Below are 27,510 nucleotides of genomic sequence, written 5' to 3' on the forward strand. Positions count from 1 at the left end.
GATAGTAAATTTCCCATTCAGGGAGTGCTGTGCCCCCTCTCTCTTTTGAATCTTGTAGTAATTTGAGTTTAATTCGTGGGCGCTTCCCCTGCCATATAAATTTGGATGTTATTTTATTCAATGTTTCAAAAAAGATTTTTTCTAATTTTATTGGTATGACCTGAAATAAGGATAAGAGTTTTGGTAAAGTATTCATTTTAATGGTGGAGATTCTTCCCATTAATGATATCTGTAAATTTCTCCAGTTGTTTAAATCTTTCTTTATCTGTATTATTAATTTATCGTAATTGTTTTTTTTATTGCCGAGCTTCTTGCTGATAGCTAAATCCCTAGATATTTTATTTTCTTAGTTGTTTGAATTTGTATAGTATTCTCCAATTCTTTTTCTTGTTTCTTTGTGAGATTTTTTGTTATTAATTTTGATTAATTTTGATTTATTTTTAATCCTGCCACTTCTCCAAATTCTTCTAATTTCTTAAACAGTTTTGGTGCTGATTCTAGTGGTTTCTCTACTATATACACAAGGTCATCAGCAAAGGCCTGGACTTTGTATTCTTCTTTCCTTATCCTTAACCCCTTGATTTCTTGGTCTTCCCTAACCTTCTTTAAAAGAATCTCCAGTAAGCATTTACCATTATTAACTAGTTTGTTTCAGCATTAATCTCACTAGAACTCATTAGGCGCTGTGGTGATGCAGTAGTTAGAATGCAGTATTGCAGGCTAATTCTGCCGACTGCCAGCAGTTCGATCCTGACCGGCTCAAGGTTGACTCAGCCTTCCATCCTTCTAAGGTTGGTAAAATGAGGAGCCAGATTGTTGGGGGGAATATGCTGACTCTATAAACCGCTTAAGAGAGGGCTGTGGAGCACTGTGAGGCAGTATATAAGTCAAAGTGCCATTTCTATTGGTTAGTTCTCTTGCCCTGTGGAATGAAAGAAATTGAGGAATGCAAACGGAGATCCTTTACAAGAAACCAATAACTTAACATCTGTAAAGAACAGATGGTGAGAGAAATATTCATTAGCAGCCTTTACACCAAGGCCGCAAATAAATATTTCTGATTTTAAGAAGGCCTATGTAACCATTACTCCCTTAAACATTTAGAATGCTCTTTTGAGATGCACTACATTTCTAAAAGCTGAGGACCCAAATACATCAGACTAAATCTTGCCACTGAAATGTATGGAGTACATTAAATTGATAGACACAACTGAAAGCGCAGAGGTAGCAAACAAATGTATCTAATTGTACAAAGAAAAAGTATCTGCATAGGGCTCAAGCCACAGGTGCAATTTTCTCATGACCAGACCACAGCACAATTATTTCTACTCCATGCCAACAAATGCCCTGTTGAAGTTTTCTGAAATTTCAGCAGAGGCAGCTATTCCTCAAATTTTAATCAGTGGAGTTCATTGGCAGGCGGAAAGTCACAAGATTCGTTGAATTTACGGCGCTTTTTAAGCCGTCTTCTCCGTTCTGAAAAGAAAAAAGATGTGCCCAATTTAGTTATTTGGGAACGAGACAAACAACTCTCTCGGAATGGGCAAGCAAGAGATCCTCTGGCTAGCTCTTATTAGGATTTATTGAAGTTTTAAAAAGTGTTACCAATTTGAACTTGATTATCCCAATAATTTGTTTTAGCTATGTGGAAATTACCTGTGTGGTAGCGGTACTTACTTAAATTTCTTAAGTAAGTACCGCTTACTTACTTAAATTACTTAAATTTCAACATGATTACTGAAACAAAAATCAAATGCTATATAAACGAATTGATTATTTGGAATGCATAGATAGTAGAAAGCAGGGATCCAATAATAAGCTAAGACTTTTGGAAAAATAGAGAGGCCAGAATCAAGTCAAAAGCCAGCCCAAGAGATTTTGCAACAAGGGGGAAAAAAGTTTTTTGGGGAAAAAAAGCAGTTTAGATTATCCTTAGTTATACCAGTGGCATCTACATCATTCCCTTGGAAAAGAAGAATGCCAGTCAATTTTGGCATATTTGCCACAAGTGAAAGCAGAGCCCAGCTTTATTCCAAGTTCATTTTTAGTTTTCTATGCAAGCTAGGATTTCTACTGTAATCTTGAGACTTGTGAGGTAACACAATTATTACCTGCATCCCACCGACTCTGGATACCTATAGAATGAGCAAAGATTTGATATGAAATGAATTACAATATATTACAGAGTGTAGAGTGATGTTAACAGGAAGTACTGTATGAAAAAAAATTAGGTGAAGAAAGCTATGAGGTGAGACAAATTGTGTATTAGGGAACATTAGCTGCAAAACATGGAGAAGAACAGAGAAACAAAGGACAGTTGCAAAAATACAATCAGCAATAGAGAGGATCAGTTAAGATTAAGAGGGGGAAGCAAACACTTTGCTGAATCATGTAAGCCAAGTGTTTTGGAAAGAGATGAAAAGGACTGGAAAACAGCTTCTACCCAAGTGAATGGAATTAAAAATAAATGTGATAAAAAATATTAGGGATGAAACTAAAGCAAGAGAGATCTGCATACAGCAAGATGTGAAGGAATGATACTGAAATGTATATATAAATGTTGGTACTGAAAAAATGTTGAAAAGGACATCCATTTTGAATTACTTCGGATAGGTAAGTGGCCATATTAATTGATAAATAACAAAGGGTAAATAACTTGTGTGATAAAACATATGTGTCAGGTTACAATGAAGTGATCCAAAATCCTAACTCAGCTTGACTGCTTTTGGGACAGTTGCTTTTAAGTTTAGACCAGGGATGTCAAACTCATGACAACACGTTCTCAACATTTTTCCCATTCGCGGAGCTGGGGTGGATGTGGCCTATGCATGATGCATCCGGTCCGCAGGCCGAGAGTTTGACACCCCTGGTCTAGACTGTCTCAAAGGGTTGTGGAGAAAAATCAAGGGATGGAGGATTATCATAAGTAACAAAATGCCCAGTACTCATCACTAGCTGCTGTTTTATCTCATGCAATGGTTGTAATGATACATAAAGTTCCAACTCTTCCAACATTTAATGGACCAATGAGGGAAGCTCCTTCTGTCCTTCTCTTCCTTGCGAGAAAGCTAAAGAACAGCGTCCTTCAGACAGAAAGCTAAATGCTCCACCAGAGACTCCTACCACCTGCTCTGATCTCAAAAACTCCACCATTTGCAAAGAATATCTATCACTATGATTTGCTCTAAATACTCACTAGTTTTTCCTGCAGCTGCTGGCCATACCTCTTCCACCATGGGCGTCTTCAATGGGAGTACAGAAGCGCCAGGATTACCTAAAGGAACATAAACAAAGACGACAAAAGCCAGGAATCTTGTCAAAAGGATCCCTCTGAATAGGTAGGTAAGATGGAAACAAGGAACAAAGGAGAAATGTTGTCAGAAGCAGAGGAAGGAGGCTGGGTGCTCAGCACAAGGTAATTCCATCAAACTCATCAGCAGTTACTGGAGTTGTGAATCAACAAACCAAGTATTTGGGAGATAGAAGGGGTCCTGAAGCTCACCCGTTCTTTGAATTATTCTGGATATGGACTTAGTGGCTTCTACTCCTCTATCTAGTTTGTGGCAGCTTAATTGAGAAGGATGTGGCAAATGGGGATGACTTTAAGTATGGGAGTGAGCAAATGTACATGGCAACCAATAAAATTCTCCCCACACTTTAAATTCATTGCATCTCTGTGAATTCCAGAAGAACTTGATGTTCCTCAGCATTTCAACTCATTTGAAAGTGATCCTTGTGTTATTATTTCTCTGCTCTAGACCAGGTGTGTGTTGTATGCCCTAGCAGGCCCTATCTGAAAAACACAGGTAGGCAGTTATGGGGGCTTACAAGATCTCAACTAAGTGTATGTGTGCAAGTGAGTGACCATTAAGCTGAACCCAGGAGCGTGCAGAACACCTCCAGAAAGAGTCTGACAGAGAATTCCTGCTCTTCGAAGGATCTTCTTCCTCTATAGCAGGAGTGTCAAACTCAAGGCCCGTGGGCTGGATCCGGGCCACGATGAAGCTGAATCTCGCCCGTGTGGCCATCCTGGAAACTGTAAGGGTCCAGCCCACGTCTCTTTGGCCCTGTTGTGGCCCGCTAGCAGAGCTGGAAGCAGATTCAGACAATGAGGAGGTTGGGTAGGAACATGAGCCAGACCTGGAGTCTGGGAAAGGCTCTGATGAGGGCTCTACGTCAGAGGCAGAGATGGGGCCAGGGCCATCCAAAAATTATTTGCTACCTTCGGAGTAGGAGATAAGTGGGGCAGAAGAATAGCTGGAGCCTTTTCCAGTTGCTCGCATGTGCAGAGCTGTCAGGAGAAGGGAATGATTAAGGAACAGGGGTCGACTCAGGAGTAAAGGCACAAGTGGACACTGAATGGCCCCTCCCATAGGGAATAAATAGGAGCAAAAGGTGAGTGGTGTTTGCAGGAGACAATTACTTTTGTTTAATCGTGTGAAGATTTGCTTATCTGAGATCGTGCCTCACAGAGACTCCTTGCCAAGTACCGTGTTTCCCTGAAAATAAGACAGGGTCTTATTTTCTTTTGAACCCTGAAATAAGGGCTTGGCCTTATTTTCGGGGGGGTTTATTATTTTGGGGCACAATTTGGGGGTGACAGGTGGGGAGGGATGGAGAGGAGGAGAAGCGAGGGGCAGGAAACCCTGCCATGCCCAGCAAAGGTGTGGGGAAGAAGAAATGGCAAGAATCATGGCTGCTTTTGTAGCCAATTGAGGCTGAAAAAGCAACAGGAGGCCCCACACGTCTCACACCCCCTTCAAGAATCATTTTACCTCAATCGGTTGCCAAGAGCTTGGCCCCAATTGAGGCTCCCTGTGGTGGAGCCCGCAGCCCGGTACTTGAGAGGGTCTTGGGGGGGAAAGCCCCTTTATGCAACCCAGCCTCTTTTTCAGGTGGGCAGGAAGCCCCCTCCTACCATGCAGCTGGCGGATTGAGAATCGGGCAGTCCTGGGAACCGCTTCCCAGCTGGACAAGGAACTCCGGCAGGAAGGCGTCTTCTTCGGGCTACTGAGCGCCAGCCTGCACGCCTACTTGGTGCTGCAGGTGCCAGGCTACAATCCTGGGTCTGGTGGGTGCTGCAGCTCTCAGGCCAGCTGTGTGCAGAGCTGGCACGAGAGTTGGAGCAGCCACCAGGGCCAGCGCCCAAAAAACGCCTCGTTTGGCGTAGCTGTAGTTGTTGAATTTCTCACTTAGCAGCATCAATTTTGGGCTCAATTGTGGTCATAAGTTGAGGACTACCTGTAGAGTTAAATGCTGTAGGACAGGGGTGTCAAACTCGTGGCGTCATGTTGTCCTATGTGAGATAACATTACTTTTTTCCCCTTTGCTAAACCGGGGGTGGATGTGGCTAGCGTGACTCATCCACCCTGCGGTCCTCAAGTTTGACACCCCTGCTGTAGGAGAAGGACCATAGCTATCTTGTACACTATATATTTGCAAACTTGTTTCTTCATGATAACCAATGGTTTAGCAATACAGGTAATCCTCGATTTATGACTACATTTGAGCCCAAAATTTCTGTTGCTGAGTGAGACATTTGTTAAGTTGTGCCGCTTTTTATGACCTTTTTTGCCACTTGTTAAGTTAGTAACATGGTCTTTAAGCGAATCAGGTTTCCCCCACTAACTTTGCTTGTCAGAAGATCACAAAAGGGGATAGCATGACCCCGGTACACTGCCACCGTCATAAATATGAGTCAGTTGCCAAGCATCTGAATTTTGACTGATGAGCATGGGGATACTTCAACAGTCGTAAGCGTGAAAAATGGTCATAAATCATTTTTTTCAATGCTGTAACTCTCAATGGTCACTAAACGAACTGCTGTAAGTCAAGGATTACCTGTACTATCCCAAAAATCTTATTAACTAAAGTCAGTTAATTTATTAAACATTTTCATACGTTAGCAATACAGCTGGAATAAAATATGCGAAAACGAAAAAAAAACCCCAAAAACAATCCCAGTAAATAAATGAATAAATAAAAGGACCTTTTTTTTCCTGTTCCTGAGATATACGCAAAAATTGTGCTGTAACGTCTTTGAGGTTACAGGCTTTCTTATAAAAAGTGTCTAGCAGGTTTTGATCCAACTCTATTCTGGGAACGAATACATCGTTGAAGGATATCTTCCGCAGTTTTGTTGATCTCTAAAAAAAAAAAAAGCATTAAGATCTTGCGATCATCTGAACTCCAGCCAACAAAGAGCTCTACTTCCTTTCACAGTGCTTGACACATTATATAGAACAGTGTTGGCGAACCTTTTCAGCACTGAGTACCGAAATGGGAGTTCGTGCAAACCAGAAGAGCAGCCATCCAGTGTGCATGCACGCGCTGGGAAGATGATCTTCCCGTTTCTGGCGTGCGCATGCGCACCGGCCACCTGGTCTTCCAGTTTCTGGCACGAATGCCAGGGGTGAAATCCAGCAGGTTCTGCATAACCGGTAGCGGAAATTTTGAGTAGTTCGGAGAACCGGCAAATACCACCTCTGGCTGGGGTGGGAATGGAGATTTTGCAGTATCCTTCCCCTGCCATGCCCACACCATGCCCACCAAGCCACACCCACAGAACCAGTAATAAAAAAAATGCATTTCACCACTGACGCATGCGCATGCGAAGACCAGTTGGCCGGTGAGCATGCGCGCACTGGAAACAGGAAGATCATCTTTCTGGCACGTGCATGCACACCAGGCAGCTGCTCTTCCAGTTTCCAGTGCTCCCACACACATGAAGACCAGCTGGCGAGTGCACTGGAACCCAGAAGAGCAATGGGCGACTGCTCGCGTGCCCGGAGAGACGGCTCTGCGTGCCACTTCCAGCACGCGTGCCATAGGTTCGTCATCACAGATATAGAAAATAGAACAGAATAGAATAGAATTCTTTATTGGCCAAGTGTGATTGGACACATAAGGAATTTGTCTTCGGTGCATAAGCTCTCAGGGTACATAAAAGCTTTAAGTGATAAATTATGATCATAGTCATCATAAAATAGTGGAATATACTGTACATCCTGCATTTTCTTTTTTTAAACAGACTCCAAGCGGGGAAAGGAATGCCCGTCTCAACTGTCAGAATTTATTATTTCTAGGAGTTGAAGACCAACAACATCCAGAGAGCATCAGATTGGGCATGTTAAACTAGGACCATTACCATCTGTATTCTTAGTCTAAAGACACTAAAACAACCATCCCCACTGTGCAATTTTCTGGGCAACTCTTTGAATTCTCAGCAATGGGGAATTCTGGGAGTTCAACACATACATCTATAGGACAAGCAGGTCAGGAAAGATTTCACTGGAGAAAGGACCTCCCTAATTGGAGAAATTAGCGAGTCCTTTACCTTTACCTGAAAATTACCTTTAAAAATGTGGTGTCATCCATCTCTGCCAAGGTCACTTCAATTTCATTTTGCTCCCTCTGGATTTCATTCTTCTTCTTGCCCAGGAATGTATGGACGTATTCAAATTTATCCAGGAATCTTTTTTCTTCTGTTTTGATTTTCTTCCAACAATTTTCTTCTTCTTCATGAATTAAAGCTACTGGTTCTAGGAATTTCGATTTCAGCAAATCCAGCTTCTGACTAGTGGTATTCTGAAGGGACAATATCATCAAAATAAAAAAATGATTTGGAAATGAAGTAATGCCACATTACTTATTAGGAGGCTGGGAAATGGAGAAAAAGTTGGGAGACCTCTGGAGGAAGAAATGGTGGACTGAACATGGAGCTGACAACCACAACTACCCGTGTTTCCCTGAAAATAAGACCCTGTCTTATAATTTTGTTGCCACCAAAAAAGGCACCAGGTTTTATTTTCGGGGGTGGGTGGGTCATCCACTGACTCACCTCATTTGTGCGCATTACCCCTGGCCTCTCTTTTGCTATCAGAGGCCTTCAGGAACTTCTTCGGCCGGCAAGGCCAGCAAGGCTTTCCTGAAGGCCTCTGCAGCTGATAACAGAGATCCGGATTGATCTGGAGCTCTGTTATCAGCTACAGAGGCTTTCAGGAAAACTTTGCTAGCTGCAGAAAACATGGGCCAAGGTATGTGAGGCCTGGACGTAACTATCTGAACGTAAGTAGTAGGGCAACTCCAGCCCCACATCCCCACCCTAGCTTAATTTTTGCCTGTGCACCCTGGACTGTGGGGGTCTTAATTAGGGCTTTTTTTGGGGTGAGGGGGTAGGGCTTATATAGGGTGCACATGTAAAAATCAAGCTAGGACTTACTTTCTGAATAGGTCATATTTTTGGGAAAACACAGTAAGAATGAACAGCTGGTGAACAGATCAGCTCGAGGAACCCCTCCAGACAAAGAGACAGTGGGAGATCACCCAATATTGCTTCCGTTTGTCCTCTTGAGGAGATCACAAGGCAGCAGTCTTCTATAAGTTTTGAGCACAGGGAGATGAGGGAAAAGCCATCTTGCTCAAAGTATAGTTAGCATTTTTAAAAGGATACCAAGTTCAAATACAGGTAATCCTCGAGCTATAAATGTAATAGAGTAGGGATGTCAAACTCAAGGCCCGTGGGCTAGATCCAGCCCACAGGATACTTAGATCTGGCCCACAGGGCCGGCCTGGAAATATCAAAGGTCCAGCCAGTGGTGCCTCTGCCGGCCAAAACAGGCTGTTTTCAGCCAGGAGAGTGCTGCAAGAGGTCGTGGAGGCCAAAAATGGGGCCTCTGTGCAGCCAGTTTTCCACCCAGAGAGCGCTGCAGGAGGCCGTGCAGGTTGAAAACAGGATGTGGAGGGCTGCCCAGGGCTTCTGCAAGGCCCACTTTTGGCTGGGAGATTGCTGCAGGAGGCCATCCGTCCCATCTCCTTCCCTCCCCCAGGCCAGCCCACGGAGAACTACAATGCTGTTCCGGCCCTTGAAGAAATCCAGTTTCACACAACTGTAATAGAGCCTGCCAATTACATTCGTAACCTGAGGATTTGTTAATTGGATCATGTTAAATGAACATGATTCCTTCCTGCTTTACCCAATGCATTCGCTAATTGAATATGCAGGCCGTTAAGTGCACATGAGGTATCTCAGGGTGGGAAAGACCATGGGGGGCCTAGTGCTTCTGACCACCCAAGGCCTCCCCACCATCCTGCCCCACCAGGTCTCCAAAGGCACTGGGCCTATAGAGACTCACTTACCTTTTGAAGAACTTGATGACCAAAGCAAGCTCTCTCTTTTCCAGCCTCTCTGCCACATTTTTTTCCCTCCTCCTGGCGCTCCAAAAGGCTTCTATTCTCCATGTCAAAAGGTTTTGCAAAGGGATGGAGGGCTTCGGGGCAGCGATCTCTGGCTGCTTCAGGCCTCCGTCCCTTTGTAAAACTTTTTGGAAAACAGAAGAGAGGCCTGAAAGCAGTGCAAGATTGCTCCCCCAAAGGCTTCTGTTCTCCGCAGCAAAAGCTTTTGCAAGGGGATCGAGGGCTTTGGGACAGTGATCTCTGTCAGGGCATTTATTAATCCCATGTTTGGCTCTGGGACTAATGACCCTGGTTTAATTAGAGAATGGATCGTGGCTCCTCCTTGTTGCAATATTCTGATAAAGAAAACGCGAAGAAAGGTTTCTAATAAAACTCATTTATTTGTTATAAAGAAAATAAAACATCTCACTAACTAAGAAAAAGTTAATTGTTACATTTTGGCAAGCGAGATCTCCTGCCGGTCCAGCCGGACCTCGCTGGCAGGAGAACAAAGGAAAAGTGTGTGAAGGAATGTGGGTGGATGGACATGCGTAGTAGCTTTTGATAACAATTCTTGGCAAGGTACGGAAAGTCTGATAGTCCAGAAATAATTAGCTCAGCTGGTAAATAAAATAACGCAGTGACATTCCCCTTCTTTGCCAGTTGAGCGAATATCAGTACATCATCAAATAAGGCACATCTTCTTGCGCAGATACTCGTGTTGAGCTGCTGGAAGTGGTTTGTTGAGCATATCAGCAATTTGATCATGTGTAGATACATATTGCATTTTGACAAAACCTTTTTTCACTAAATGTTTTATATTTTGGTAACGAATGTCAATGTGTCTGGACCTAGAACCTGTGAAGTGAGATTCAGAAATATAAACCACCGATTCATTGTCTTCCATCACGGTGATCGGTCGGATCGGGTGTGTCCAGATATCTGTGACTAAAGCATCAAACCAAGTTAGAGAATTACATGCATCTGAAACACAAGCATATTCAGCTTCAGTAGATGAACAAGAAACAAAATTCTGTTTACGTACTTGCCAATAAACAGGACATCCATTTAAGAACATCATATAACCTGAAGTACTTTTGCGTGATTTCTTATCACTTGCCCAATCAGAATCTGCATAACAACATAATTCTGCATAATCAGTATGTGTTGGTTCTAACAATAATTTCAAATGTTTAGTGTATTTTAGGTATCTCAGTAATTTCTTAATACATGTCCAATGAAACTGTTTTGCCTTACCTACGTGTCGAGATAAGAGATTAACACTAAGTGCAATGTCGGGTCTGGTCCAACTACTAATGTATAATAGTGACCCAATGACTGAACGATAAAGTGTTTGATCCTCGAACTCAGGACTTTCTTCTTGTGTCAAGTTGTGTTAGCATCCTTCATGTTGCAATGATGCAAAACTTGTTCAATTTTATCTTCTTGTGAAAGACTAAACCCCTTCTGTGTCTTTTCAATCTGAACACCTAAATAAGTGCTAATGTGACCTAATGATTTCAATGTGAAGTATCTCTGCAAAGCTTTGGCAAAAATTTCACTCATTTGCTTATTTGGACCAATATAAACAATATCATCAACATAAACAAGAACTATCTCATATGCATTGTTAGATCTTTTTGTGAACACGCACTCATCAGTTTCGGACTTAATAAAGCCCATTGAATTTAGTTTGTCAGTAAGACATAAATACCACATTAAACCAGATTGTTTCAGACCATAAAGACTTTTGTTTAGGAACCAGGTATCCCCTTCTTGCTGTCGGAATCCTGGAGGACTTCTCACATAGATCTCTTCATCTAGGTCTGCATGTAGATAAGCCGTGTCAACATCAAACTGGAAAACTTCTAAACCAAGGATAGTTGCAGTTGCTAAAGCAATTTTTACACTCTCAGTTCTAACTGTCGGTGAGTAAGTATTTGTGTAGTCCTCAGGATAACGTTGAGCGAAACCCTGAGCTACAAGTCTGGCTTTGTACAGTGACTCACCATTTGGTTTCTTTTTGATTCTGTAGACCCATCGAGTGCCAATGACCTTTTTGTTTGCTGGAGGTTTTGCAGGTGTAAATACTTTAAGTTTCTTTAGACTGTCCATTTCAACCTGCATTGCTTCATACCATTTGTCTTGCTCTGAATCAGGGAGCTGCTTGATTTGTGTGAAATTATCAGGTGGAAGTGTAACATTGCAAATCAAAGGCAAGGGTGCTTTTGTCAGTTGCCAAGAATATCGTTGTGGAGGGATTCCTTTTGTGACCCTCTTGGAACGTCTCGGGACAACTGTCCAGTCTTCTTCTGCTTCGTCCTCGTCCTCACTTTCGTCGCTAGCATCAGCATCCGCAGCTTGCAAAGACGGAACATCGGGTTGAGAAGAATCAGTGGAATCTTGATCATCAATCTGCGTGGCATCAGCAGTATCATCTCTGGGAAAATAGACTCCAGGATCATTGGAATGAATCCTGGACCAGTCAATATCTTCTTCAAAATTAGCAGATTGGGAAATTACAATTACATGTTTAGAGTCAATAAATTTGCTCCATTTTGAGTTATCATCAATACCCATAAATCTCAGTCTCTTTGCTGCTGGACTTCCTTTTCTTCTTTGAGCTAAGGGAATGTTCACCATAGCATATGAACCAAAAATATGGATGTTTTTGAGATCAGGCTTGTAGCCATACAACATGAAGAAAGGAGTCTGATTTGTTACACTGCTCCAAGTACGGTTAACAATGTAATTTGCATACTTGATAGCTTCACCCCAGTATATCATATCAAGGTTGGCATCTTCTAGGAGACAATGCATCATGGTTTGCAGTACCTCTCCGTTGTGAGCCGATGTGTCAGGGGGTGAAGTCTGATGAATAATTCTATTCTTACGCATCCAGTCCTGGAAACGCTGAGACATGAATTCGGCACCACGATCACTCTGGATTCTGGCGATGCGAACTTGATGTTGGGTAGAAACAAGGGTTGCAAAGTCTTTAAAGATCTGAAAAGTCTCTGATTTTTCTTTCATAGGATATACATATCCATATCTGGAGTAATTATCAACAATTGTTAGAAAATATTTTCTACCACCAAATGATGGCGGGAAAGGACCAACTATGTCAATGTGAACCAAATCAAAAATGCGTGTTGACAGGCGTGTAGCGCGTTTGGGAATGGCTGCTGCTTTGGATTTGGCCTTCTTGCATACAGCACAATCCAAAAAACACCTTACACCCCTTTAGATCCAAACCTTTTGCGAACTCCGGCATCTTCCTAAGAACACGGAAACTGGCATGCCCCAATCTTCTATGCCATTTGTGGATACACCTGGAATGCAAAGGTTTACCAGTTAGTGAATTCTCAACATTAACATTTTTATGCGGAACCTCAGGTTTGCTCTGAGCAACCTGTTTACCAATTCTATTTTTGTTGGCTTTAGGAGCCTTAGGGGTAGCAACAGGATCTCTCTCTGGAGCATCTCTCTCTGGGCCTGTGCGTTCCCTTTTTGGAGTTTGCATACTTGCCTGTGTTTGTGTTTTAGGCTTTGGCTTTAAGTAATAAACACCACCAATTAATATGGTTTCAGCAACAATATCTCCATCTTTAACTATGTAACTTGCTTTTTCAAGGTGGTGAACTTGGAACTTTAACATTCTAGACAAGTGACACTGACTAAGCAAATTACTGGTTGCTGTTGGTATGTAATAAACATCAGGGATGAATGCATCGAGCTCTTCAACATAAACAGTTCCTTTTCCTTTGACCTGACAAGGATGATTGGAAAAAGAATAAAGTTCACATAGTTCTGGTTCAGGCTCGTGCATTTCTGTGAAAAGTTCCTTTCTGTAGGTAACATGCAATGCTGCACCACTGTCCAAAGTCCACAGGAGTCGTCTGTCGTACTCTGGTTGAGGTTGTGGATCATTGGTTAAAGCCAATGTGGCGAGTGGAGTTTGTGGATCACGCCGGGGACCACGATGACCTTGTCTTCCACCTCTGCCTCTGCCTCTGGAATCTGTTCCTCTGGGCTGGTACGTGACGGGAGCTGGAACTCGTTGGGGACAATCCCGGGTGGCATGTCCCACACGATTGCAGGTGTTGCATCTTGGCATCCTTGGAGTGTAGGTCCTTCCTCGGAAGGGGCGTCTAGCTGGAGCTCTTGATGCGGGTGGTCCTCTCAAATGTGGTGTGGCCAACATGAATGCCTCTTCTTCAATTAAAAGTCTACAGACATTGTCCACTGTGCGTTGAGCAATAGGGACTTGGTTAATTTTTGTAACAGCATCTTTCCATTCATAGTTCAAAGAGTTAATAATGATGCTGATCATTTGAATATCTTCAATGTTATGGCCTCTTTCTCTCAATTCTGTTCTCAGACCTTTCAGTTTGGTCAAATGTCCTCCAATTTGTTCACCAGGTTTCAATCTCGAACCGTGGAGTTCAGACATGAGTAAACATGAAGATTCAATTGAGATAGGCCTGTAGCAATTTTCCAATTCAGCCCAAATTTGTCGGGCTGTTGTATTTGGTGGAAAAGTGACCTGCAGTTCAGTATCCATGGACATCAATAATGTTGTGCGAGCCCTTATCTCTAAATCTCTTATTGCATAAGTCCAAGGTTGAGCAGGAGGATTGAAGACCATACAGTGAGAGCCTTCTCTAAGAAGCAATAGTGTAATCTCACTGACCCAGGCTTTGTAATTGTGTCCTGACATTTTTAGTTTTGACTCACCAGTTAGAGGAGAGACAGAAAATGCCTGGTAAGGAGCCTGCACTTGGTATGCTGGCTGTGCTGGTAGAAATGCCTGTGGTATTTGCTGTGCCTGTTGTGGACCTAAAAATGGTCTTGGTTGTGCCATTGGAGGTGGGCCAGGAGGTGGCCCTATTTGCACTTGTGGCTGGGGCACATATGCAGGCATTTGTAGCTGCTGTGGCTGATGCACTGGAATCTGCTGTATTCCAGTTGCGATTTGTGCTTGATCTGCAATATTGGCATGACCTGCTGGAGATGCAGTCATTTTCCTTTGCTGCATAAAGCGTGCCTGTGTTCCATCTAAAAAGACACCAACACCACCAGGGGGTGTTTGAGTTTGGGCCTGTGGAAACACTTGTGGCATTTCAGCTTCCTGTAGTAAATTACTTTTGCCAGCAGATGGTGCTGCACCTTTAGCTTCGGGCAGCTTTGCACTTACAAAGAATGATTGCATGGCAGGTTTATATGTAACTTGATCAGGGAGACTTTCATGTGACGTATGCAGTGCTCTCTGGTCTGATTGGCCTGACACAAAATCCACCAGGGGGAGTGTCTTTGGCTCTGAGGAAGAAGACAAGATGGCCTCTTTTGAAAATCTTAAGTCACGGGACTCTGCCTTTTCTTGTTCCAGCATAAACAAATCTCTTTTAAATCGAGACAGTTCATTTTCATAATATTTTACATGCTCACGATAGGATTTGATGGCCATCTCACGCTGGGTGAGCTCAGGGCTTTGAGAAGAATAATGAATTACTTCTCTCTCTGCGTGGGGGTGAAAAAGCTTTGCCGTTTGTGGAAACTTTCTTGGCCTAGCACCAAGCACATCGTAATCTGTGGGCTCTGGTAGGATAGATTCATAGCATGCAAATTGAGAAAAAGCTACCGACCTCAGTCGCCGTTCATTATCTTCAAAAGCAGCTGTTGTGATATCTGTCCTTTGATGTGTTTCCGAAAGCATTTTCAGATCTTCTTCACCCATGGCACCTTGTTGTTCCAATTGCGTAGCCGTAGCAAGAGGCTGGAATCTTGAGGGCGTTACTATCTCCTGTTCTTCTTCCAAAGAGGATAAAGCTCTGTGCTTCATTTTTCTCTTTTTCTTCTGTTTCGGCATTTTAGCAATATAATTAGCGTACCTCAGTAGCTAAAAACTAATTGCCTATGCGCTCTTATCAGAAGTAACAAAACAAGGAAAAAAGCCATAAATCAAACCGTCCTCGTGCTATCAGATGTCAGGGCATTTATTAATCCCATGTTTGGCTCTGGGACTAATGACCCTGGTTTAATTAGAGAATGGATCGTGGCTCCTCCTTGTTGCAATATTCTGATAAAGAAAACGCGAAGAAAGGTTTCTAATAAAACTCATTTATTTGTTATAAAGAAAATAAAACATCTCACTAACTAAGAAAAAGTTAATTGTTACATTTTGGCAAGCGAGATCTCCTGCCGGTCCAGCCGGACCTCGCTGGCAGGAGAACAAAGGAAAAGTGTGTGAAGGAATGTGGGTGGATGGACATGCGTAGTAGCTTTTGATAACAATTCTTGGCAAGGTACGGAAAGTCTGATAGTCCAGAAATAATTAGCTCAGCTGGTAAATAAAATAACGCAGTGACAATCTCATGCCCTTTCAGGCCTCCTGCCCTTTACAAATTCTTTTCGCGTGGAGAACAGAAGCCTTTGGGGACACAATCTCACGCTCCTTCAGACTCACTGAGGCTGCCCAGCGCTCCAAAATCGGATCAGGTGTCCTGTGCAGGGAGCCTTGGTGAGTGAGCCAGGCTGAGCAGGGTGTTCTCATCCCACTGTTCCTCTGCTCTCACCGCTCCGCTTTTGGAGTGCAAAGAGCAGAAAAAGAAACGATGCTGCTGTACAAACCCTGCAGTAGAGAGGCCGGAGAGGAGAGAGCTCGCTTGAGGTGAGAGGAGGAGCGGTCAGCCTGTTTTGGAACTCTGGATCTTCAAAAGGTAAGTTAGCCTTTTGGGTGGGGAGGAGCTGGTGGGCTACCATAGCAGGGCCAGTGCCTATTAGGTCCCTCTGTGTGTGTGGTGGTGGGGGATAGGCAGGGGGAATGTTGCAGTTTCTCTGCAGTTGGTCATAAGAGTGAACTACTACCGTGGTGCTGCGTTCGGGACTGTGTTGTAAGGACTTGGGGTCGTAACTTTGAACAGTCGCTAAGTGAACTGTCATAATGTGAGGACTACCTGTACTTCCTTTTCTAATCACATTCAGAAATTGCTTGTTAGCTACTTTTCAGCTATTAGAAATTTTGAATTGACGAGTCTGAAAACATGGGCAATTCTGTTTCTAATCCTTAAGTAAAGCAAATTTTAACTACAAGAAAATAAACTTTTACAAAATTGTTAATAAATGTTTCACTTAGCAACAGAAATTTTGGGCTCAATAGGCTTCCTGTTTGCTGCTGGCTGCCGCCAGACGTTCCTTTGGGATCGTCAGCTTCCACTGCCTGTTAGAGCCGCCTTCACAACGGAACGGCGGCTCGAAAAAACTCCGTTCCCATGAGGAAACGGAGATAGAGCCGGCAGGGGTGGGTAGAACTCTCTGCAGAGTCCCAAAAGTTTTTCTTTTACTTTTGGGATGGAGCGGATGAGATGCCCCATATCCCCAGCCGCTGCTCCGGGCTTTGGGAGACCTCTGCTAATGCAGAGCTAGGCGTCAAAAGCAAGCCTGCGAATTTGACAGATTACTCAAAGAAAATGTGAGCTGGACCTGTAATACTGAAGCGCAAGTATTTTACTTATCTGTTAAAAATTACTTAAGAGAATAGAGGAAGAGAAAGAGGAAAAAAGTTTTTTTTTAAAATGGCGTCTGCCGTGGCTGGAGAAGAGTTTGAGAGGGAAAGTTCTTCCGTTTTTTATTATTACAATGTAGCGGAATAAATACCACTGGTTACATTTGTAGACAAACTCCGCTCCTGTTTTTGTTTTTCTCTTTTTCCCCTGGAGGCCTGATTGTTGCTGGCTGGAAGTCTTTTGTCTTGTTTTTTTTTTTTCCTTCTAACAAAGCCTGCTTAGGCGGAAACATGGCTCTGAGGCTTGTGAAGTCAGACAAACAAATAGGTGGGGGGGATTCCCCCACTAAGAATTTAAAGGAACAAGTTTTAACTCTTCAGTCTCAGAAACCTGATTTTAATATAATAGAATTTCTCTTAGAGGAGATTGAAAGAAGGGATGAGATTGTGAATCAGCAACTTGAAAAATTTAAGCAGGAAACTAAGGAATTGGTGAAATCCAAGTTTGACTTTTTGCACCAAAAAATTTTAAAAGCGTCAGAATTTATGATTCGGTTGGATACAAATACTAATTTACTAGAGTCAAAAATGGATGAAATTCAAGATAAATTGGACAATAGAATTCAAAAAATTGAAAATGATTTGTTAAATATTCAGGATTATAGTTCAGAAGAAAAATTTAAAATGGATGCTGATCAAAAGTCTGGTAATGTAGAAAATCTGCAACAGAGGATTGAAAAAGAGGTTCTAAAGATACAATATAATTTCACAGAATATGCAATAAGACTTAGAGGTTTGCAGGAAAATAACAGAGATGATTTAAGGAAAATATCTTCTGAATTTCTAGCTGGGATTTTAAAGATTCAACCTGAGGAAGTGTTTTGTAGGATTGACAGAGCTCATCGAATAAACTCCTGGACTGCCAAGCAAAGGCAATTGCCTAGAGATGTGGTAATCTATTTTTCAGATAAAGAAATTAGGAATAAAATTGTGCAAAATTCCTTCAATTCTAATTTGCAACTGTATGGAAGAAAGATCTGGATTTACAAGGAACTCCCACCTAAGATATTAATGGAAAGGAAGAAATTTGGCTTTCTGGTGTCTGAGTTAAAAAGGAGAAATATCCAATTCCGGTGGGACGTCCCAGTTGGTATTATATTGAGATATCAAGGAGAAAGATACCAGTTAAATACTGTTGAAAGAGCGGAAGAATTTTATCAAAATAGGTTGAAAATGAATTTAACGTCTTCAGATATAATACAGGATAAGCAGAAGGAGCTGGAACTAAAGACAGAGACTGTATCAGATAAATTGCCTTTGGATTTATCGGATATCCCAGCTGAATTAGCTGGATTATCTACAAATTTGAGAGAAGTGCCATCTGATTTTAATGTGATGACTTATCAAGGCAAGGACAAGCATGTAAACCAATTAGAGGATATACAAGGGATAAAAAAGAAACGCGAGACACAAAAAATTAGGATGGAAGTCAAACCCACAAAAAGAAAACCAAAAAAGAAATAGGTTGTACAAAAATAGAAATTTCTAACCCAAGCAACAGTGAAGCCAGTGACTTTAAAATATGAATGATTATGTGAAAACATAGAGGAGGCGACATATTGGTCAATATCATCCTGAGGATAGTGGCAGATCTCTGCATTGCCGTAATTTTGGGACATGGAAAGAGCCTCAAATTGATGGTTTTGAATTATCTACTTTGAAACTTCTTTTTGTGTTGATAAATATATTACAATTATCTTGAATTATAAGGCAAGAGAATCACGTTGGGACATGCAGAAGATCGGGTTGTTACCCAATACGATGATGGAAATTAATAATCTTGATGAAACCCACAATTATTATTATATGGAATATAATTATAATGTCACTCGGGTGGTTGTTTTTACTTTTATATATATAAGAAGATGTTTACTACTGATGGGGGCAGATATGATTGGAGATCTTGAATAAACTGTTGCATCAGCAAGCTATGTTACCCTATAATGGATGTTGGTTTTAACAATCCAGTGGAAAGACTTCAAGAAGATATTACATGGACTATAAATTTAAAGTTATTGTCTTTTCTTTTTTATTTAGATATAATGGAATATATATATATATATATTTAAGTAGTGTGGGCAGTGAATTAAAGATATCAAGAATTGTTGTGTATGGTAAATTTGTAAGATAGTGGGTGAATAAGCTAGCTACAGACTGATTAGTTTAAGAAAAGGGATTTTTAAGTGATACATTTAGGGGAGTGGAGGAAATGGATAGAGTGGAATAAATGTTAAATTAGATTTTATGGGGAGCCCGCTTTGAAATGTTATTAAAGTAGGACTTATCGTATAGTTTTAAAGTGGAAGGTGGTTTTGAATTATTGCAATAATGTATAGATATAAAACACTATTATGCTAAATTAGAAGTTATTTTATAATAGTTATAGTATAATGTGTTTGTTTTTTTTTTTTTTGTTTTTTTCTCTTCTTCTTTTCTGAAATGTATGGATAAAGGGGGATTTATAATACTTTTAGTAAGTAAAGGTCAGTATTTTGAGGAGGGAGTAAGTAATCTGTTATGAATTAGGGGGTTTTTTTGTTACGAAGAAGTCACAGGGGGGGAGGGGTGGGGAGGGGGGGTTAGGGAGGGGGGGAGGGGGGGGAAAAAGGGGGAAAAATTTGTATTTGAAAACTTTTTCAATAAAAAAAAAAAAAGAAATTTTGGGCTCAATTATGGCTGTAAACTGAGGACTACTGTAATGTGTACATGAAATCATAATTCAAAGGAGGCATTTTTTATAGTACAACTCAGTCTTAAAATATTTTGAAAGAAGTGTAACTTCATTTTTTCCTCTATTTGAATCTCAACTACCTCATATATTATAAAACTCAAGTAAATGGTGACAGCAAAAGGCAATCTTGGAAATAGCAAAGCCCTTTGACACAACCCCCCCCTCTCTCTCACACACACACACACACAGTGTCACTAAACACAATGCATAACTCCAAGGTGGACCTCTATATACTGAAACTGGGACAGCCCCCTTACATTACCACGTCCTACTTGCAAAGAGAAGTGAACTTCCATTTAAAAAATAATTCTTTCCTTACACTGAGTTGCTTTTGCTGCGTTCGTACTTGTTCCATGGACTTTGCAGCCTTGTCATTCAAGTCACGGAGTTCTGTTAATCTCTTCCTCAGCTGTAACTGTAAGAGAACAAAAAAATAATATTCTTTAGATTAAAAACAACATTCGGAACCAGCTACTACATAGCAGCATGCCAGCTACTACGGTAAGAAAACAAAACCACTTATAGGAGATAATAGTTTTATTTCAGGATTCTGATTAAAAGGACACATCTGCAGTTACATCTTCAAAAAATTATTTTTTTTTAAAAAAAAATGGGTTTTTAATGTTGTGCAGTAGAAAAAAATGGTGGGCCAAAGATGGAGCTGACAACTATGTAGATAAATATAGCTTCAATCTGGCCAAAGCTGATACACACAAAACAAAATCAGAATGAAATAAAATAACGACTCAACACCAACAGTGTAAACATTACTGTAAAAGTATTTTTTTAAATGTAAAAGAAGCTGTTATCAATTCAGCTTCAGATGTTTAGGGATGTTAGCTAGTGAAACCCATCACTTAGCAACACATGACAGAAGCTACCTTATTTGAAGGATGGTAGTTGACATAAAATTCAGGGACTTGGAGCATGTAGGAACAAGGGAAAGATCCTTTGGCTGTTGAGGGAGAGTTGAGTAACGCAGAGTAACAGATGTCATATATAGCATATGTGGGAACATATATGGCAGTGGTTTTTAAAGTTTAACCCAATTACCTCTTTTTGTAATCTTGGATGTCAACCCTCCCTCCCCCCAAATCCAAACCCCCATTATTTTACACAAGCATCAATGTTATATTATGGTTGCCAGGAGGATCAGCCAGGTGTTTGGACTGGAGTTGGCATTTTTACTCACCTACCGAGTCCTTCCCAAGGCAGATTGTTTGATGGTGTTAAAGGTATCGTTACTATTTATTTCAGCAACAATAGCCCCATACTGGATCCTTGACTCATCAATAAGCAATCACAAATTGCTCTGTTACCTTGGTAATTGCCCAAATTGCCCTTGGTGTGCCCAAATTACCCTCTTGGAGATCATTACCCCCCAGTTTAAGAACCAGCACTGCAGGAGCAAATTCTAATATAGACCTACTGAAGGTAGACAGAATAGGTTTACAGGCCGGTCAAACTGACGACCCACGAGCTCGATACGTTTTTTTTTAAAAATCCCATATCCTGGAATACTACACTTGGACATCATCTCCTATGCATTTATTATACATCCAAGTTTGTAGTGCTTTTTCTTCTGTTTTGTGTGGCAAAGATCATTATTTTGATTTTCTGAAAACTGATTACTAGGTGGGTGTTGGGTGAATCATCAAAATGCCGCAAAAGTTTGACATTCAGAGTGGATCTTTTGGAAGAATGGAAATTTGAGTCAGTGAGCTTTTTTACAAGCTAGTTCAACTAAGGCTTGACTAGTAAAGGTGCTTGTATATACCTTTATGTTTGACACTCTTTGACAGAGTGCGTACAGGTGACTATTTTGAGACAACCCAGGAGCAAAATACAGTAAACAGGTTTGTCTTTCAAACAGTGGTTTATCTACAAAGAATATATACATACACGTACTAGGCAAAGTCAGGCAATCAATATCAACTATACAGGGCCTCTCTTATAAAACAGCTTCTTAAAGTGATAACCCTTCTGACTCATTCTCATTGCATCATCATTTCAGTATTACAGCCTTACAGCAGCTATTCAGCTATTAAATCATTACCTTAACACTCTTGTGTACAGAGATTTGCCTGAAACTGAACTTTGTGAATTATATCTTATTCCAAGTCAAGAATTCAAAAGTTTTTCACCTGAGTTTTTCCCAACAGAGGGTTCTCAAAATGGAGTTCGATGCCTATTTTAAATCAACAAAAACAGCCTATGGGTAAGATTCTAGGCTTATTACTATACATTGTATTTCAGTCAAAGGACTAACATGATTTGGTACAGGGCCCCAATCTAAGGCCTATATATTCCAGGCACAAAATAGTTATTTTCCCCATCCATTCTTAAAGCTTCCATTCGAAGGCCAGAGCATAAAGCTTGCTAAACTATGCTCAGTAGACTTATTAATTCATTTATTTCAATGTATTAGCTCTGCTGGACTCCAAACTAATTAGACAATAGTACTATAGAATCAAGTCTTTCCCCGTTTAAAAATGGGAACAATTACATCTATGGCTCAACCTAGCAATATGTTTCAATTTTGTAGATAAAAGTGGAAGCTGAAACAGGACCCCACTAGTCAATGCTGAACTTCAAGATTTCTGGCAGACTGTGACCACTGTCAAAAGCCCTAATCTTACATCAAAAGTGACAAATTTACTCACTTTGCCACGAAAAAAAACTGGTTTGATAGGTGGGGTGAACTGTCATTTATGTACCTGATATTACAGGCAGTCCTCAACTTATTATTTGTTCGGTGACTGTTTGAAGTTACCACGGCACTGAAAAAAGTGACTTATGAGTCACGCGATCAGATTGCAGGCACATGTCAACCAGCATGTTATTTATGATGGTTGAAGCTTCCTAGGGTCACCTGATAGCCATTTGTGACCTTCCACGTTGGCTTCCGACATCCACGTCAATGCAGGAAGTCAGATTCACTTAACTGCACTGAAGGTCGTAAAATCAGGCACAACTCATTAACAAACCCCTTGCTTAGCCACAGAAATTCTGCCCCAGTCAAGGATTACATGTATTATTATTATTATTATTATTATTATTATTATTATTATTATTATTTTATTTTTATTATTATTATTATTATTATTATTATTATTATTATTATTATTATTATTTATTAAATTTATATACCACCCTACTCCCGAAGGACTCAGGGCGGTGAACAGCCAGAATAAAATACATGTAATACAAATATTAAAACATTTAAAATATATTAAATACTATGGCCCAAAAAACAATTTAAAACCAATTCTAAAACCCAATTTAAAATTTGAAACAATTTAAAAGAGGTTAGGCCAGGCCAGCCTGCTGGAAAAAGAACGTTTTAAGGGCACAGCGGAACTCGCGCAGATCCGGGATGTTCTGTATCTCTGGGGGGAGCTCGTTCCAGATGGTAGGTGCCCCCACAGAGAAGGTTCTCCCCCTGGGGGCTGCCAGCTGACACTGTTTGGCTGACGGCACCCTGAGAAGTCCCTCTCTATGGGAGCGTACTGGTCTGTGAGAGGCTACTGGTGGCAGAAGGTGGTCTCGTAGGTACCCTGGCCCTAAGCCATGGAGCGCTCTAAAGGTGGTAACCAAGACCTTGAAGCGCACCCGGAAGACCACCAGGAGCCAGTGCAGCTCGCGCAGGAGGGGGGTCACATGGGAGCGCCACGTCGCTCCCATAACCAGCCGCGCGGCCGCATTCTGGACCAGCTGGAGCCCCATCCTCAAGGGGAGCCCCATGTACAGAGCATTGCAGTAGTCTAGGTGGGAAGTGACGAGGGCATGAGTGACCGTGTTTAACGAGTCCTGATCCAGAAAGGGGTGCAATTGGCGAATCAGGCGAACCTGATAAAAAGCCCTCCCGGCCACAGCGTCAAGTGCTAGAATAAAGATGATCTTTTGGTTTTATCTTCTAGAGACAAGATTCCCCCATCTTATATAGGCCCCTGTCTTTTTATTGTCAACTGAGATTTATACCCTCTTAAACTCTAATTATCCTAGATATGAATGTTTGCAGAGCATCTTTGTGGTACTGCTTATACTAATTGACTAAATCTTCCTTGGCAGCCATCTTTGAACTGAATTATTTCAGTAGTAAGATGTTCCTGGATACTTTGGACAAGATGAGTAATCATCAGATAAATGATTACTCCTTTGTTGCTATTTTGGAACAATGTCCTCACACTTCAAGCAGACTTGGCACTTTGGGGGGAAAATGTTCACATAGAATAGAATAGAATAGAATAGAATAGAATAGAATAGAATAGAATAGAATAGAATAGAATAGAATAGAATAGAATAGAACAGAACAGAACAGAACAGAACAGAACAGAACACTTTATTGGCCAAGTGTGGAAAATATATATCCACAGGTCTCACCGGTGAAAAGAGATCCATGGATATACAGAGAACTCTGTTCTACTCTACCCTGCAGGCCGATTGTGAAAGAACTGAAACAGACTTCAAAGGTCAACTGGACAATTCTCCACTGATAAAGAAATCCACTGCTATCAGTGGGGCTTGCCTTTGAATTCCTGCCCATTATAAATAAACTGATCAGATTGCAAAGGAAAGCTCACATGCTGAGCATTCTAAAGCATAGTTCTCAACATAAAACAAGACCTATGAAGGCATGATAGCAGTGTTCCAATATTTGAGGGGCTACCACAAAGGGGGGGGGGGCAACCTATTTTCCAAAGCACCAGAAGGCAGGACAAGAAGCAATGGATGGAAACTAACCAAGGAGAGAAGCAACCTACAACTAAGGAGAAACTTCCTGACAGTGAGGACAATTAACCAGTGGAACAGCTGGCCTTCAGAAGCTGTGGGTTCTTCATCCCCAGAGGCTTTTAAAGAGACTGGACAGCCCTTTGTCTGAAATGGTATAGGGTCTCCTGCATGAGCAGGGGGTTGGACTAGAAGACCTCCAAGGTCCCTTCCACCTCCAAGGTCCTTTCCAATTCTGTTATTCTGTTATCTTTATAAATTCAAGAAACACTTAGCAATAGAAGCTGTGGCAAAAGCATTTGCTCTCAATTTATACAAAACACAGCACAAAATTGCTTCTCAGCCTGACATACACACAACATAGTCACTTTCTTCCCCTGTACATATTGATCTATATTTCATAACTGGCTGAAAGGGTCAAAGGCTAAGGTTTTCTATAGAGAGATGGAGTTTTTGTCACATTCATCTTTTCTATAAGATTCCTACAGCTGAGCAAGAAAACACAAACCTCCCCTACACCCCAGGTTTTCTTTTCCAAACTTAAAAAGGGGTTTTACATTAACTCTGAAACATTCTGTTGATTTAAAGTCACTGAGAATTTTTGTGAACACCTTGGGACATAAAGCCAATAAACAAATATGCAAAAAAGGGCTAAACAAATCTCACAAAAAAATACAAAGCATTAACAACTTCCATGAAATCTACACATCTAAGATTTGCATTGGAAAAAAGGTAATGCTCAGAATAGAACTCAGACTGGCTACAAAAGACTAAAATAGCTATAAAGATTAAAAAAAATTAAAAGTCAGAAAAGTTTCCTAAAATACATAGATTCTGTTCTCCATTGCAAACTAAGCTTATCTGTTATTATCCTGTTGACATTTGCCAGCTGTGGAGAAAGGTTTTTTCTGCCTCAAGCAGCCAGTTTCAGCAAGCCTTCTTACCTGTCTCTTGGGTCTACATCCTTGCTACCAATGGCTACCAGGTACATGGTTAAATGCAAGATAGCTCTCCATATACCTCTGCCACATCTATACACAGAACACATATACTAACCACAGTTTTACTGAACAGTATTGGTTGAGTGGACACATAACGCACAAGGCCAAATAAACCATCTTTGCTTTGGATAACTTGCAAGAGCCAGTCTGGTGTAGTAGTTAAGGCATCAGGCTAAAAACCAGGAGGTGGTGAGTTCTAGAATCCTCCTAGGCAAATAGCCAGTTACTTGCTCTCAGCCCTAGGAAGGAGGCAAGGGCAAACCACTTCTTAAAAAAACCCTTCCCAAGTTGTCCAGGTGACTTCCAGGAATCAAAACTATTTCTCACAAATGAAGGAAAATTTACATGTCCCAGGATAATGCTGCAGGATCCGATCCAAGATGGTCTCCAAGACCAGAGGTTTAGTCTTCCAAGCTTTCTGACTTGCGTTGGAGCCCATCCCAGTGTGGCCCAGTGACCAACCCAAATTGGATCCTGGAAAACTATTTCTTTAGATCAGGGATGGGCAATTAATTTTCCCAAGGGGCCACATGTGAAACTGGGACTGTTGTTGAACCAATAGGGGTGGCGCCTTCTTGGGCCAGACAGGGACAGCCAAAGGGCCAAATGTGGCCCATGGGCCACAAATTGCCCAGGTCTGCTTTAGCTTTATACCCCACTTTTTCTTCAAGACACACCCAGCACTCACTCCCTTCTCCATTTTTCTCTCCCAGCAACCACCCTGTGGGGTAGGTGTTACTGAGAACAAATCAGTAGCTCAAAGTCACACTAGAAGCTTTCAGGGCTGAGATCGATGTTCCAAAGGTGTTTTTTCCAAAGGTAACTGAACTGAACAGTTACCTTTTGAAAAAGCACCTTTGGGACAACCATGACCTGGGTAACTAGAATCTCCGCAGACATTTGGCTGAAATCAAGGTGCCCCTGTGTCTCCCACGCCTAGCACACCAATGTAGCCACCATCCACTCCTTCCTCACCTCCTTTGCTTCCTTGGCCTCTTTTAGTGGGGTAGTGGAGCAGGTCTTGTGAGAAACCAGGCAAAAACAGCAGATGGGGACTCCATGCTCCTGGCAGAAGAGCTCGAGGAGCTTGCTGTGGGCCTGACACTTCTTCTGCTGAAGTTCCTTCACGACTGGAACCACCTGGTGGCTCTTAAACGCCGGGCTCTCCAGGTGGGGCCCCAGGTGCTCCTGGCAGAAGGAGGCCATGCAGGTGAGGCAGGTCTTGGCCGCGTCGACCACCAGGCAGCTGTCGCAGGCCACTGGCGAGGGAGACCTCGGCTTGGCCGGGCTGCTCTTCGCCTTCTCCTCGCCCGTCTCTTTGTAGAGGCCATCTTGGCTGATCTGGAATTGCTCCACCACCTTGCAGAGCACCGTGTTTTTCTTCAGCTCAGGACGGGTTTCGAAAGAGGCTCTGCACTGGGGGCAGCTGAAGGTTTCCTCGACTTCCATCCAGGTCATCTCCAGGCAAGGCAGGCAAAAATTGTGGCCGCAGGGCGTAGTGACCGGCGTCTGAAAAACGCACAGGCAGATGGAGCAAGTCAGCTCCTCTTCCAGCCCGAACATAGACAACGGGTCGATGAAGGTAGCCATGACTGCGGCGCCGGAGCGAAGTCACCGCTTTATATATACATAAGCGGGGAAGGAAAGGAAAGGAAAGCGAAACTTTCTGCACTGGCGCTGAGTGCGTTTCCTAGAAATCACGTGGGCCGGCGGGCGGGGGCGTTTGTGCGCAAGGCAAAGAGCCGCCTGATAAGCCTTTATGGAGAGGAGAGGAGGTTCTCCCAATTGACCGACACCATCAAGGGCGGCTGGATGTGTGTGTTTGCTGGTTCTGCTTCCCGATCCTCGCCCTTCCTTACTGATCCCGTCCCCTCCGCTTATTGCACGCCTAGAAGCAAAACGCATTAACCGCCTCGATCTTTTTTATAAAAGGCAAATCCGGGAGATTCAACTCACTCGCGTCCATACCAGGAAACAATTTTGTCTTATGGGTTGAGGACGTTACATATTTTCTGGGTTTAAGTGAACGCCGGGTGCGCAAGACGCAGAAGAAAAGAGGTTTCGTGATGGATCATCGCAGGGGATAAACGATACCGCTTAGAGCCAATTATATCCTGGTCAAATCCAATCAACCAACCAACACATTCAGTTTATAATCATCAGGGTGGCCCGATCCCTGCCTGTTAGCTACCAGATGTAGAATGAGAATTGTAAAAAAGCCAACAGATGATGATAAACGTGATGGCTATTTATTATTTCCCAAATTGGAGAAAACAATTGAAGAAACCTATTTCTACTAATTCTTGGAA

At 42.0% G+C, this 27,510-nt stretch overlaps 1 protein-coding gene across 1 annotated transcript; it reads right to left on the bottom strand.

Moving 5' to 3' along the window:
* Positions 1 to 3,124: 3,124 nt before the first annotated feature.
* LOC148115364 (E3 ubiquitin/ISG15 ligase TRIM25-like) lies at positions 3,125 to 26,995 on the bottom strand. The gene is made up of 5 exons (XM_087886949.1): positions 26,177 to 26,995; positions 19,789 to 19,884; positions 7,354 to 7,587; positions 5,990 to 6,146; positions 3,125 to 3,274 (listed from the first exon to the last, which is right to left on the bottom strand). Exons 1-5 carry the CDS (start codon positions 26,789 to 26,791, stop codon positions 3,138 to 3,140), a joined length of 1,239 nt encoding a protein of 412 aa, XP_087743075.1. The 5' UTR covers positions 26,792 to 26,995; the 3' UTR covers positions 3,125 to 3,137.
* Positions 26,996 to 27,510: the final 515 nt, after the last annotated feature.

This window comes from Pantherophis guttatus, chromosome 2, assembly GCF_059756535.1.
Source record: "Pantherophis guttatus breed Tessera chromosome 2, ASM5975653v1, whole genome shotgun sequence".
Classification (NCBI taxonomy): Eukaryota; Metazoa; Chordata; class Lepidosauria; order Squamata; family Colubridae; genus Pantherophis; species Pantherophis guttatus.

Bases quoted from the DNA above. Each gene is read 5' to 3' on its own strand.
- LOC148115364 (XM_087886949.1), bottom strand. From the start codon at position 26,791: ATGGCTACCTTCATCGACCCGTTGTCTATGTTCGGGCTGGAAGAGGAG. The intron at 7,588-19,788 runs GTAAGGAAAGAA...TTGTCCCTTCAG, and splicing joins CGCAGCAAAAGCAACTCAGT to AATACCACTAGTCAGAAGCT. The intron at 6,147-7,353 runs GTAATTTTCAGG...TTTTTTTTTTAG, and splicing joins ATGACACCACATTTTTAAAG to AGATCAACAAAACTGCGGAA.